Source organism: Rhamphochromis longiceps, linkage group LG23 (assembly GCF_057381845.1).
Source record: "Rhamphochromis longiceps isolate RC_006_pf linkage group LG23, R_longiceps_female_GT1.1, whole genome shotgun sequence".
In the NCBI taxonomy this organism is placed as follows: domain Eukaryota; kingdom Metazoa; phylum Chordata; class Actinopteri; order Cichliformes; family Cichlidae; genus Rhamphochromis; species Rhamphochromis longiceps.
The window spans coordinates 15,943,155-15,956,493 of NC_140578.1; the positions used below are offsets into that span (position 1 = coordinate 15,943,155).

Consider the following 13,339-nt stretch of genomic DNA (forward strand, 5'->3'; position numbering starts at 1 on the left):
ATTTTCTGAATAAGCTAGTGATTGAACCACTTTCATTCAGCTGCACTGGGCCACCACTACACAGCAAATTCAAAAGTGTTAAATTTTTTGGTGTTAATAGTCTCCTTGCAAAAGTAGAGTTAATTTTACTCTAAGCAGAGTCACATTCTTTTAATGTAACTCTGAGGTGTAAAATGATAGTAGTTAAAATCGAGTGTTAAAAATGAGTGTTTCTCTGTCAAATCTGGAGGTGTTACAATGGAAACATTAACTCTTGACCTCTTAACTCTGAACTCCTAGAGGGGCTATGACACCAACAGAGTAAATTCACAGACTCCGCCCCCAGCACCATAGGCTCCAATCGAAGCTGAAGTGAAGCCGTTTCAGAACATTTTGCTCTACATATTTGAGTTGTTTGCCATGCTTGGTAAGTCATTTTTTCAAAGATTGTTTCAATTGTTATTAGCCTTTACTTCTGTGGCTCTTTGGAGTTGAGACAAAGCTGTGTGAAAGGCATTAGCCATGTTGCTCGCTGATAGCATAATATTCTGTTTTAGCTAGCTGAAAGGTATTGTTTGCGGGCAAATACCACAGCCTTGAAAAAAGCTTCCATGTGAATTTTCAGTCAAACGTTTGGTCAAATACACCTAAAACAATGTCTAGAATGTGAAATGTTGGTATAATGGTGCTGCTTGAAGCCTGAAAACGATCGCCCATAAAAAAAAAACGAGCAAACAGCAGTAGCAGACGTCCTGACTGGGTTCTACGTTAGAATTTAGATCCCTCCAGAGTTTTGTGCACACGGTTTAGGTAAAAATGAAAAAGGTTGAGGTTTTACATTTAGTTCAGTATTACCTGTTGCCTGTGTCCTTGTCTTTTGGGAAAATACTTTACACAAGTAATGGCTCAAAGAGGATTCCTTTTTTTTTTTACTGTGCTGCAATTGTTTACTGGATTATTTGTGCCGTTAATTAGTGTCAACTAATTTTTATTCAATCTCCGCACAGGATATGCTTGTGAAGATGGAATATGGGGGAGAGCAGAAGTGCGTTGAAGTTCCACAAAGGGATGAATGAAGGACATGCATATTGTATTGAAGAAATAAGTGATGAGAATGCTGTTATTTGCATTTACCATGTCAGACCTTTTGATAAACAAAATTCTAATGAAAGTGAGAACATGTACACTGTTACATCTTTCAGAAAATGTTTTGAAATTGTGGTGCACAGTTCAGAATAAATGTTTTTCAAAAACCATTGCATCTTTTTAGTAAATGTTTATTTCCAAAAGAAATTTCTAGAAGTTCAGAACAGTAAAATTCCCGCTTTTTAGAATGAATTAGAAGATAACTCTTACGTAGTTAAACTAAAATACTCTTTGAGAGTTAATATATAAACTCTTAACACCAAGTGTTAAATTATCAACTCCAGACAGATTTGGTGTTTAACACTAAATCAGAGTTAACGTACCAACTCTCCAAAAAGAGTTAAATTAACACTCTCTGGTGTGGACCCATATAGACACTTTAATAGTGTTGAAATCAAATCCGACAGTGTTAATTTGGACATGCTGGATTTGCTGTGTACAATCAATGTGTACAGTTTTGGGATATTTCTCATGATCACACGCACAATGAAGAGTTCTGCACGCTAAACAGGTGACATTTAATAAAGGCCTCTCTAATTATCTGTTTAATGACAGCTCACCAGAAGACCTTTTCAAATGAAGTCATGAATTTAAATAACTCCAGGGTATATATACCAAGCAATGTGACTGCCTCATTCTCTGTATGTTATTAAACATATGAATTCCAGTTCAGATCATTCAAGACCGATCGAACGAGAACAAATAAGATCGGCTGAGGGATTCCTAAACAAAATAAATACAGAACACATTCACAGATGCTCGTTTACCTTCCTCTTTGTTATATAGGGACATCGAAATGCGTTATGTAAGAAGGAGTTGATATGGCAACGAAAGATTGGACTGAAGTGGATTAGATTTAATGCCGCCTCTTAGGAGTGAACATACTTCTGTGTTCATTAGGCCTTGTGCTGCGATGATAGTGGTTGCTAGCTAGTGGTTGAGGAAAAAAACTTTTAAACAAATAAACTAATGGAGTGACAAAACTTAAAAGTCCAGACAGAAAAAAGAGACACAATGAGAGGAGTCAAAATGGCAGGAATTTAATTAGACATCCTTGGTTGGATGTACCAAAGTGATGTCAATACAATATTTGTACACTGTATTTTTTTTGTTCTGCGTGTGAATTTTATGCACTCTGTCATATGGACTTTATGGTTTTAATGACCACTTATGTTGAGTTGAGTTCACAATTTGGCTGCACCTACCAGTGATGGAGGGCAGAGCATTTGATTGTTCACTTCATCATCTTTAATAAAAAAGTTAACTTGTTAATACAGAATCAACATTTCTGCTCATGCCATAAAGTTTTCACAAAAAACAAAGGAAAAATCAAAAATGCAGAAACCCAACTTCCAACAACTAAAAGAGGGCGACAGAAGGCACATGCAGACAAACAGGGAGGCACATTTTGGAAAAGGATGTGTAAAAGAAACACACTTTCATTTCAGGATAGAACACAATAAACTTGTTTCGAGTATTGCTCACATGAGCTTTGCTCAAGTAGTTTTTCATCCCTGTGGAATTTTTGACCACTAATAATGCCTTACAGCAGTGTTTAACCAGTTTTTTTTTTTTATCATCTTGTAAACCAACAAATGTGCAAACCACATATTCCTACTAGTGGAGTCGACTGATAACAGCTGGCAAAAATGCTACGCAAAGACCTCAACGGCATTTTTTGTGAACAAAGGCAGGAAAGAACACTGCCGGTCAACAAATACGCATATTTCTAACTATTCAAAAATTCCAGTTTGCAAAGACTTCATCAATAGGGAAACTTTATCACACACAACTTTCTTTTTTAATGAGAAAATGCCATCTAGTATCATTGATAAGTGGTATGTGATGCTGGAGCGCACAGCAAATGCAATGGCTTGGCTGTATCTGGGGAGCTGAGTAGGTATGTGAGAACATGCAAACTAAACCACGCTAACAAGGAGGTAGGAGGACCAACTGTGCCATCGGTGATGTGGAGGAGGCAACTGTGAGTGAGCCAAAGGTGGAAAAGGTTTCTGAGAAGAATGTTGTTCCAGTCATCTCCAAGTTTGCTTAGCTTAGATTTAAGACCTTTTAATGCCATGTGGAATAAATAATAAACTTTAACAATGTAAAAAGGCAAAGAAATGAACTGGTGACCCATAAAAACACAGAGAAAACAGCCACATTGATATAGGATGAAACTTCTAATGTCAAACAATTAATTAAAATATATTCAAGATTGTGGAGATTTAATTATGTAACATAATCTTGCAGGTCTTGAAACTGAAAGCATCGGTATCCTGGGGGTGCATTGGCTAACGGTAAATGGAATGCTTATACCTCCTTACACCAATGTTGCAACTCTGAAGCAATAACTCTTCTCCTACCTGTACACTCCAGGCGGTGTCTGTGGGATGATGAAGCTCTTCTCCAGGTCACGGAGTACATCATTCAGCATCCGCACGTGGGAGGGGTCACGCTCTTTTGGGTCATTTGCCGGCCGCATAGTTTCTGACTGGAAGAAAGCTGCATGGTCTCTGAGAGCGGAGGCTGAGGAAAGCAAGGGCAGCGATAGTGCACTCTTGTCTAGACGGATATGTACAAAAAGAAAGAAAGAAAAACAACAGGAACAATGGATGAAAAAGAATATCGCGTTTAAGCTATGCCCACAAAAAAATATTAGCCTAAAAAGAGAGACGATATGGAGTCACTAGGTTGTGGTTTGAAAGTTTGAGAACCAAAATCTCGGAGTAAATGTCTCAACAAGACCTGTGAAATGAACAATTTACACCTTAAGGGCTGTTTCAGGACTGGACTGCCTGTAACAAGGACCAAATCACTATCTTATAAGCCACATCACATTTGAAGGTGATCTTATGTATAAAATACAGACAAAATTAATGCATGGCAACACAAGTTTACATCACATGTCAAAGCATAAACCCCATGGGTCAGCTGTCAGGATCGACACGGTATCAAATATAACACAATAAAACACTGCGGTGCATTGTCTGGAGTCTCGTGCATGTCAGATGCCCTTGCTGGGAACAGCAGCCTTTGCAGTATTAGCTGGAGCAAAATAAGTGGTGCAATCATAGATTTTCATAAAACTGCACGTGTGAGTGGTCAGAACAGGGCTTCCATGGAGCAATCTAAAAATAACAGCAGCACTGGAAATCAGAAATTCACAAAGACCTTGAAAGTCAAAATAAGGCAAGGTTTTTGATTTTAATGAGCAGAGTCAGAGGTTTGTCTGATTGCACCTTATAGCCAGAATCAGATGGGAAATTGCCCTGTTATAACCGGTGCCTTCTTCAGCATATACCACAATAATAGAAGTCATTTAGGGATAAACTTAAACCACATATTAAACTGATACAGCTCATGGACGGATGAAAGAAGAGTCATGAAATACTTCTCTAAATAGTTAAAGCTGCTAGCCTTTGCATGCTGTTTTCACAAGTTTAAAGATCAGGAATGAGCTGCGTCACATGCTCAGATGCTGCTGGTCACGTCTATGCATTGCGGATATCAGCTGCGGGTATTAGAAAAATCAGAAATCAGTTATTTTCTTATTTTATCTAATCAATAGAAAATTATTACTTCTTCTTCTCATAGCATAGCAAAAAGTTTAGACCATACATCTGTTCCCTATCTGGCTTCAAAATTAGTTTGTGACCTGAGCAGTCTCTCTTTTAAACCTTCCACCAACTGGGCACTAAACACACTAAATTAAACAGATTCCCCCTATCGAGCTAACGCGCATACATATCCAGTAACGATGCAATGTTGTCCTCATTAGGCTGTCAACACAAAGCAGGCTTGTTTTACAGTACATTTGGCACCGCAAATCAATTACCTTTCATTTACAGTTAATTGCCTTGTATTCTTGGCTCTATTAAATGATATCTGGCTGGATTCAATGGGCCTGTTTTGGAAAGGCTGAAATCTGCCATGCAACTGTTTGCATGAGGACAAAGGTTCTTGTTCAGGTGTTCAGCTCTTAATGGTCAACTGTCAGTTAGCAATAAGCAGTACACAGCAGTAAGCACAGCAGTAACACTGTTGCCAAATAGCGACTGAGGAAAATACAGAGGTCATTTTTAATTTGTTCTATTATACGAGCTGATTATGTCCTTTATGCTTTCCATGTTTGCATATGTAGAAAAACAATGATGACCCATGCATTCCAGAGGAAACACAAAACTTCATTGTTAACATTTCCATTAAAGAATAACAATAAAATAAACCACTGCAAGATTTGCTATTTTTGATACTTATACATAAGTATTCTCATATGGTTACTATTACTATTACTACCTGTTATGACAGACATCTAAAAAAGAAAAACGAAAAAAGAAAACAACTGGGCAGGGGTGAGCTTAAGCTAGAATTACCCTAATTTACCATTAATCTAAAGGGGATCTATCTGGCGATTGCGGACTTCACTGAACCCATAAAAGGAGATGAAAGATACAGACATCGTGCAAGGTTCAGCTGTATGAAAGTTGTTCCTGGATTCGGAGAATGTGAAGAGCTGACTGCCTGGGATGACAGAAGAGAGAAGGGCAGACTTCTTGAGGATTATGTGTTATTATTCTAAAGAACAGCATAAACTAATGCCTTCCAAGATATTAATCGACAGACCTTCCCGCGTGTTTGTGCTCCTTCAGATAAGAGTGTGTCACAGTAGGTTTGAGAACAGAGCGTGACTCATTGCAGAGGAGAGTGGAAGACAGAGGGGACAAAAATAGACAACGAGCGCAGTTCTCTCCTACAAATTTAAATGGCTCTGGCTTCTCGCAGCCAGCTGGGACTCATGAAATATTGTTTGATTGTTGTAATCCATCACATCTTTTGACACACAGGGATGTGTGTGAGTGTGTTTGTGTTTGGGTATACAGTTGGGACATGGCCTCATGCGATGACAGAGGCAGAGAGAAGAAGTAAAGGAAAGAGCTTTAAAGTGATGTTTTTTTTCAACATTCATTTATATCAGAATCTACAAATATTCAGGGAAATTATTCTCATTTTCACGTATTCTTCAAGAATTATGGCTTTCTGATTTTGCATTTGTCTTTATTTAGTTTTTAATTAAAGTGTTTTATGTCTGTTGCTGTTTTTTGAAATTACACTTGCATTAGGACCAAGTAGGTAATATAACTAAACCTACATTACCTTCCTGTGTTCTGTCAAAGATACCAAGTATCAAACTGTATCAGTATCAAGCTTTGTTACTAAAACTCTGTATACATAATAACTAAAATGTAAATTTTCTTTCTGTCAGGTTTGTAAACCAGTGGATATTCTTTAGTGCTTCCTTATAAGTAGTAATTATTGAGCTCACATGAAGAAAGATAATATCTGCTCCCAGTCGGAGGTTGAAGTGGACACTCTCTTAACTAGCTGCATGTTTTTTTTTAAATCTCAGAAGAGGTAGTGTAATGTACCTTTCAGCGCTGTAAAGATTTTCAGTTGTACCAGAGCTGTCATTTTATTTATAGCTCTTATAGCGTCAATAAAATATTCATCATAGGGTGTATCTGTAAGGGATCACTGGTGTCTTATCTCAGTCATCGTCACCAAATGTCACCAATAGACTGAAACCTCTGAAAGGAAACAGTAAAGGAGCACATGTAATGACACGTGGAAATGATGACAAAGAGAAACTACACAAAAAATAAAATAAATGACAGCTACAAGGTCATTTTTAAACCCCTTAAGCCCACCAAGGTTTATGCCATATTTCACAATCTTACAGCAAGTCATCCAAATCTGCACCAAGATGCTCCACCTTATGTTCATGAAATCCACAAATACATACACAAAACAACACTAATAACACTGTGCTGTGTATATATAAAGACATTACTTATATACTGTATATTGTGGAACCTTTTATAATATAATTTTCCATATCAATCTCTTTGCATTTAATTTATTTTTTGTGTGTGTGGAAAAAAAACACCACTTTGTTCATTGGAAGGGTGAAAAAAAAGTGTAAAGCACACAGCAACTCAAATAAATACATTGTAAATAAAAAACATTCAGCTGCGCACACAGTCTTGTTGCTGTGGCATTTGTGTCTTCCAATAGTTCACACAATTTGGAAAGAAAGGCTGTGTGGTTTCAAATAATGATTTAGAATATATATCTACCATGTCATGTCATGTCATGTCAATTCAGTTCGGCTCTGGTATATTGAGAACATGAACTGCAATTAATCCACAAGCAGTTCCCTTTTTACAGATAAATTACATGTTAAATCTCAAACATTTTCAAGCTCTTCTTTTCAAACTTTCACTCATTATTCAATTAATAACTAACTACTGAGCACACAAAGATAGCTCATCGTCGTATTCACAAAGCCTCAGAGCACATAGGTGATGTTCATGTCACATGACTGTGGAGGACTACAGGACGCCTAAAACTCAGAGGGTCGTGTCAGGTTGCAACAGATTTGACGTCTGTTTCACTTTTCCAGAAAATAAAACTAAAAGAAATCTGATTTGTTTTCAATATAAGCATGATAAGTCATAAAATAACTATCAGATTGCATCAAATGTTGCAATCAAATTCTGCACAGAATTGAAGAATCATTTCTTCCTTTTAACTAAATCCCCCAACTCTTTGAGTACTTCATCTCAATCTTTTAAAATTTCTTTTCTTTTTTCCATTCAAAATCATGTGGCTATGACTGTGTTGCCAGTGCCACCAGGCACACAAACAGAGACACCACCAACACATTCGCTACCTTCTCCAACTCACCCTACGCCTCTCTACCACCTGCACTTAACACCGACTGTGACAATGAGAAAATGTGCTTCTTTTGGTTATTATTAGAATTTAGATACTGAATATATGATTTTATTAGCTCTGTATGTGTCTAAATAACATGCTGTGCAGATGAAAGTGGTTAGTGTCCACCTGATTTCACCAGAGCACATTATGATAGCATCCAGCAAAGCATACCTCATGCCTGCTATTTTCTGCATGAACAACACATACTCCTAATCCGGTCGTTAAGTGATGACGTGACGAATCCTACTTCCGGGCCTAAAGTAGTCTGCGTTTAATATGGCTTTTGTGTTGTTAACATGTTTAATGTTATGTATTTTCTTCTACTTAATCTCAAAAAGCTCCTAAAACAGTCAGTGATCACTGTTGACCTCCCTCGGCTTTTATTACCACTAATCATTTATTTAAGCTCAGTTTTTAAAACCTTAGGATGTAACTACAGCCCAGCCCATGCAGCAATATATGAATGACTAACCTCGTATTGTGGATGGATTATCTCAGTTGTTCTCCTGGCTGAAGTTTGGTCCTTTTACAGCATCCTGCCATGCGATTACACTCACGTTAACTTTTATTGAGTGGAAAAAAAGTTAGCTTGTTTATATTATGCTAACATAGCTGTGTCACTAGCGGTCACGTAGCACATCATTATATACCAGCTAGCCAAACTTCAGTAACCCTACAAACGTCACTGCTGTTTAGTTTTCTGTCTTCATTTATGTTGGAAGTGATAACAGAGCTGTACGTTTTAATTTGTTTCCAAAACCCCGCAGTCAGGACATGCTATATTGTATTTAGATAGAAGCTAGCGAGCTAACTTCCTGCTAACTTCTAACTCCGTTAAATGTCATAAATTCCATTTTCATGGATGCCTGGATGTTAAACTCAATTGTTACACCTGGTAGAGCAGAACGCTGATCATTTTATTAAAGATGAAAGACTTTAGACAGTTTTTCAACTCTCAGTAATGCCATAGTGATCGTTTGATATATGGACCTGCAGCGGAGTTTAGGCCCAGACACGGCTAGTGACGTTAGACTTAACAACATAGTGGTTAATGATGAGGTGAAATGAGGTTAAAAAATTGAAGACTTGAGGCATCAACATAGTTTTATAAACCATTTTTGTCTTTGCAGAAAAATGTTGGCCGAATTCATTTATGCAAGGCTGAACAGACATTATTCTTCTCAAGGCCTTCTGACTGTGAAGCCATCCTGATAAAGTGGAGAATAAGAGTGTCCTTATGGTGACGGGCAAGTGCGTGGAACTGAAAGCACACAGAGCAGTAAATATGTTCTGTAACTGGCTTGAGAATAGAAATTTTTTTAGTGAAAGAAAACTTTGATGTTTTGTTAATATTAGTGGCTGTGGTGTCCTTGGTGATCACTGATTGGACAGTCAGAATGTAACTCTCTGTCCATTTAATGTTCTTTCACTGATTACAAGCAGAGCCCTGAGTGTTTCACAGCTAAATGTTCATTAAAGTACTTTTTTAGAATGTGTTCAAATTGAATGTCCATTAAAGCCAAGGTCAGTCCACGACAAATTCTGAAAGAAACTTTCCTCCTCTCTGTTAATCATATAGTGGATCAACCTCTTGTGCAAGTGCAACAAAGAATCCATTACAAGTGGATTTTTAATTTTTGGCTACGAATCGGAATTAATTAGCAGCTCAAACCTTGTACAATCAAAGCTGCAAGACAAAGTGTTTAGCAATGTCATTTGGAGTTTGTGTTTTTGCTCTAAAGCAGAGGAATCTGGGAAATGATAACTAAATTTCCATAACTGAGCAAAGTCAAAGACATACATGAAGAAATATACATGCCTTTGGAACAGGAGTCACAAGTTCCATTCCCACCTGGGATGTCTGTATGCAGTAAGGGTGCTCGGGTATGAGGTGCCGTAAGGGACATTATTACTGAAACGCTCTCACACACACTACTGAAATTTTAGCTCTCACACACACTACTGAAACGCTCTCACACACACTACTGAAACGCTCTCACACACACTACTGAAACGCTCACACACACACTACTGAAATTTTAGCTCTCACACACACTACTGAAACGCTCTCACACACACAACTGAAATTTTAGCTCTCACACACACAACTGAAATTTTAGCTCTCACACACACAACTGAAACGCTCTCACACACACAACTGAAACGCTCTCACACACACAACTGAAACGCTCTCACACACAGTACTGAAACGCTCTCACACACACTACTGAAATTTTAGCTCTCACACACACTACTGAAACGCTCTCACACACACTACTGAAATTTTAGCTCTCACACACACTACTGAAACGCTCTCACACACACAACTGAAATTTTAGCTCTCACACACAGTACTGAAACGCTCTCACACACACTACTGAAATTTTAGCTCTCACACACACTACTGAAACGCTCTCACACACACTACTGAAACGCTCTCACACACACTACTGAAATTTTAGCTCTCACACACACTACTGAAACGCTCTCACACACACAACTGAAATTTTAGCTCTCACACACACAACTGAAACGCTCTCACACACACAACTGAAACGCTCTCACACACACTACTGAAATTTTAGCTCTCACACACACTACTGAAACGCTCTCACACACACTACTGAAACGCTCTCACACACACTACTGAAACACTCTCACACACACTACTGAAACGCTCTCACACACACAACTGAAATTTTAGCTCTCACACACACAACTGAAACGCTCTCACACACACAACTGAAACGCTCTCACACACACTACTGAAACGCTCTCACACACACTACTGAAACGCTCTCACACACACTACTGAAATTTTAGCTCTCACACACACTACTGAAACGCTCTCACACACACTACTGAAATTTTAGCTCTCACACACACAACTGAAACGCTCTCACACACACAACTGAAACGCTCTCACACACACTACTGAAACGCTCTCACACACACTACTGAAATTTTAGCTCTCACACACACTACTGAAACGCTCTCACACACACTACTGAAACGCTCTCACACACTACTGAAATTTTAGCTCTCACACACACTACTGAAACGCTCTCACACACACAACTGAAACGCTCTCACACACACTACTGAAACGCTCTCACACACACTACTGAAATTTTAGCTCTCACACACACTACTGAAACGCTCTCACACACACTACTGAAACGCTCTCACACACACTACTGAAACGCTCTCACACACTACTGAAATTTTAGCTCTCACACACACTACTGAAACGCTCTCACACACACTACTGAAACGCTCTCATACACACTACTGAAACGCTCTCACACACACTACTGAAAAACCAAGGCATTTCAGTTGAACAGGAAGGCATTTCAGTTAAACAGGAAGGCATTTCAGTTGAACAGGAAGGCATTTCAGTTAAACAGGAAGGTGTTTCAGTTGAACAGGAAGGCATTTCAGTTGAACAGGAAGGCATTTCAGTTAAACAGGAAGGTGTTTCAGTCGAACAGGAAGGCGTTTCAGTTGAACAGGAAGGCATTTCAGTTAAACAGGAAGGCATTTCAGTTAAACAGGAAGGCGTTTCAGTTGAACAGGAAGGCATTTCAGTTAAACAGGAAGGCATTTCAGTTAAACAGGAAGTTAATTCTTGACAAGGAAACTGAAGGAAAAAGTGTTAGATTTCAAACAAACCACTACACAGATGTCTACTCAGCAACCTGTTAGTTAGGGGTGGGTTTTTATAATCGATTTATTGATTAAAACCGATTCTGGCTTGGATAACGTGAAATCGATTCATTAAAATCCTGAATCGATTTTTTAATATAAATTTATTTTGCCCGAAATGCCAGAAAAATCTGGTGAAACCTCACAAAATTTCAACAACCACCAAACAGCTAAGACAGTAAATGAGAGCAGGTACACGGCTTCTGCACAAAGACGTAAACACACAGCGCGGACCCGCGGATCAGAATCAGTGAGATGTCGCCTTTCTCACCCGACAGCACGGACACGGTCGAGGCTGAAAGCCGACAGCTCGCTGACTCTGATCTGTCGGCAGGTCCGCGCTTTGTTTTCACGCCGTTTTTGCGCCGATTCTAAAGCTGTTAGTTTTATCTCTCTCCAAACAATATTGACTGAACCAGCAGCAAAAGAAGATCCAAACTGCGCTTCACATAAACATCGTCATGAATTCCCTCACTGTTTTGCTTCCACCACGATAAAATCGCACGTCATGCACAGCCCTCTCTCTCTCTTTCTCTCTCTCTGTACTTCAAGAACAGTTTCCCGTCTAAAAATCTGTTTTCTGCATTATTCGCTTGCTTGTTAGGCACAAGTCTACTGTTGTTTACAGCGCAGTCGGCCGCTGTTTTTTTTTTTTTCATTTTACATACTTTCGAAAAGAAAACCTAATTTCTGCCGTTCAATACTGAATAAATTTAAACTTTTTTAAATTATGCAAAATGCAAAACGTTAGCCGTGTCTCTAATAAAACCGCTGTAATGTCAGAGGTAACGTTCATATGTTGATTAATGGTTTTCTTTCGTTTTTGATGTACTGCAGAATATTTTTTATAAAATCCCAGGCCAGGAAAACCACCTTCATGTTTTTATGTGTTTTATCTTCAGCTACTTTGACACAAAGGCATCTGCTGTGATGCTCACACCTTTGATAAAGTCTTGCGTGTGTCAGCTTCCTTTTTTTAAATACAAAAATATGTAAATGTACTGATCTGAATTATAATATTTCTGACTGTCAAAATTCCCCATAATCAAATCGAATTGAATTGAATCGAATCGTGGAACAAATCGATTCTGGACCTTAGTGAGACAGCTGCATTACTTAACAATATATTAGCCTCAGCATAAGTCAAAATTTCGAATAGCGGGAGACGTGCATTATCCTGGTTATTTTTTTGGCATATGTGCTTTTTGTCTTTTTTTAGCAAAGAAAAATATCTTAAAATCATCAATAAAACCAGGGAGAGAAGGCTTAGTGTTCCTCCATTTAGCACAATGGATATGATATTTACTCAAAAGTATGATGATGTTAATAATGTCTGAGACATCCAATGCTAGATGATCCATATAAAAAAAATTATGATGTAATTCAAACAGTGGCACATCATTAATATTTAGGGAAATCCAATTTTTTAAGTTGCACCAAATACATTGTGTGATAGGGCATAGAAAAAAAAAGATGTTCTAGGGTTTCATTTTCATCAGTACAAAAAGAACACTGATCCACCTCAAAGCCAAATCTCTTTTTTTTAGAAATTCTGCCACAGTATTAGTTTTGTTTAAAGTGTGTTTCTTTAACTTTAGGTAGAATAGGCTATTTCATAAATTTTTAGTATGCTTTATCCAGTGTATATGAAATAACTAAATTAGAACCATGCCATGTAACCATTCTGTTGTAACTATGAAATATTTTGTCTTTGAAGAAACTACTAACA

At 38.1% G+C, this 13,339-nt stretch overlaps 1 protein-coding gene and 1 long non-coding RNA gene across 2 annotated transcripts in view; one reads left to right on the forward strand and one right to left on the reverse strand.

The window, feature by feature from the left end:
* Positions 1-13,339, reverse strand: part of naaladl2 (N-acetylated alpha-linked acidic dipeptidase like 2) — a 341,685-nt gene that overhangs the window by 16,204 nt on the left and 312,142 nt on the right. Inside the window, exon 14 of the mRNA XM_085399238.1 lies at positions 3,492-3,690. Coding sequence (XP_085255364.1) covers positions 3,492-3,690 — 199 coding nt within the window. The remainder of the gene's footprint in view (positions 1-3,491; positions 3,691-13,339) is intronic.
* Positions 70-1,235, forward strand: LOC146641529 (uncharacterized). The gene is made up of 2 exons (XR_014909738.1): positions 70-406; positions 987-1,235. It is a non-coding gene; the product is annotated as an uncharacterized LOC146641529 (long non-coding RNA).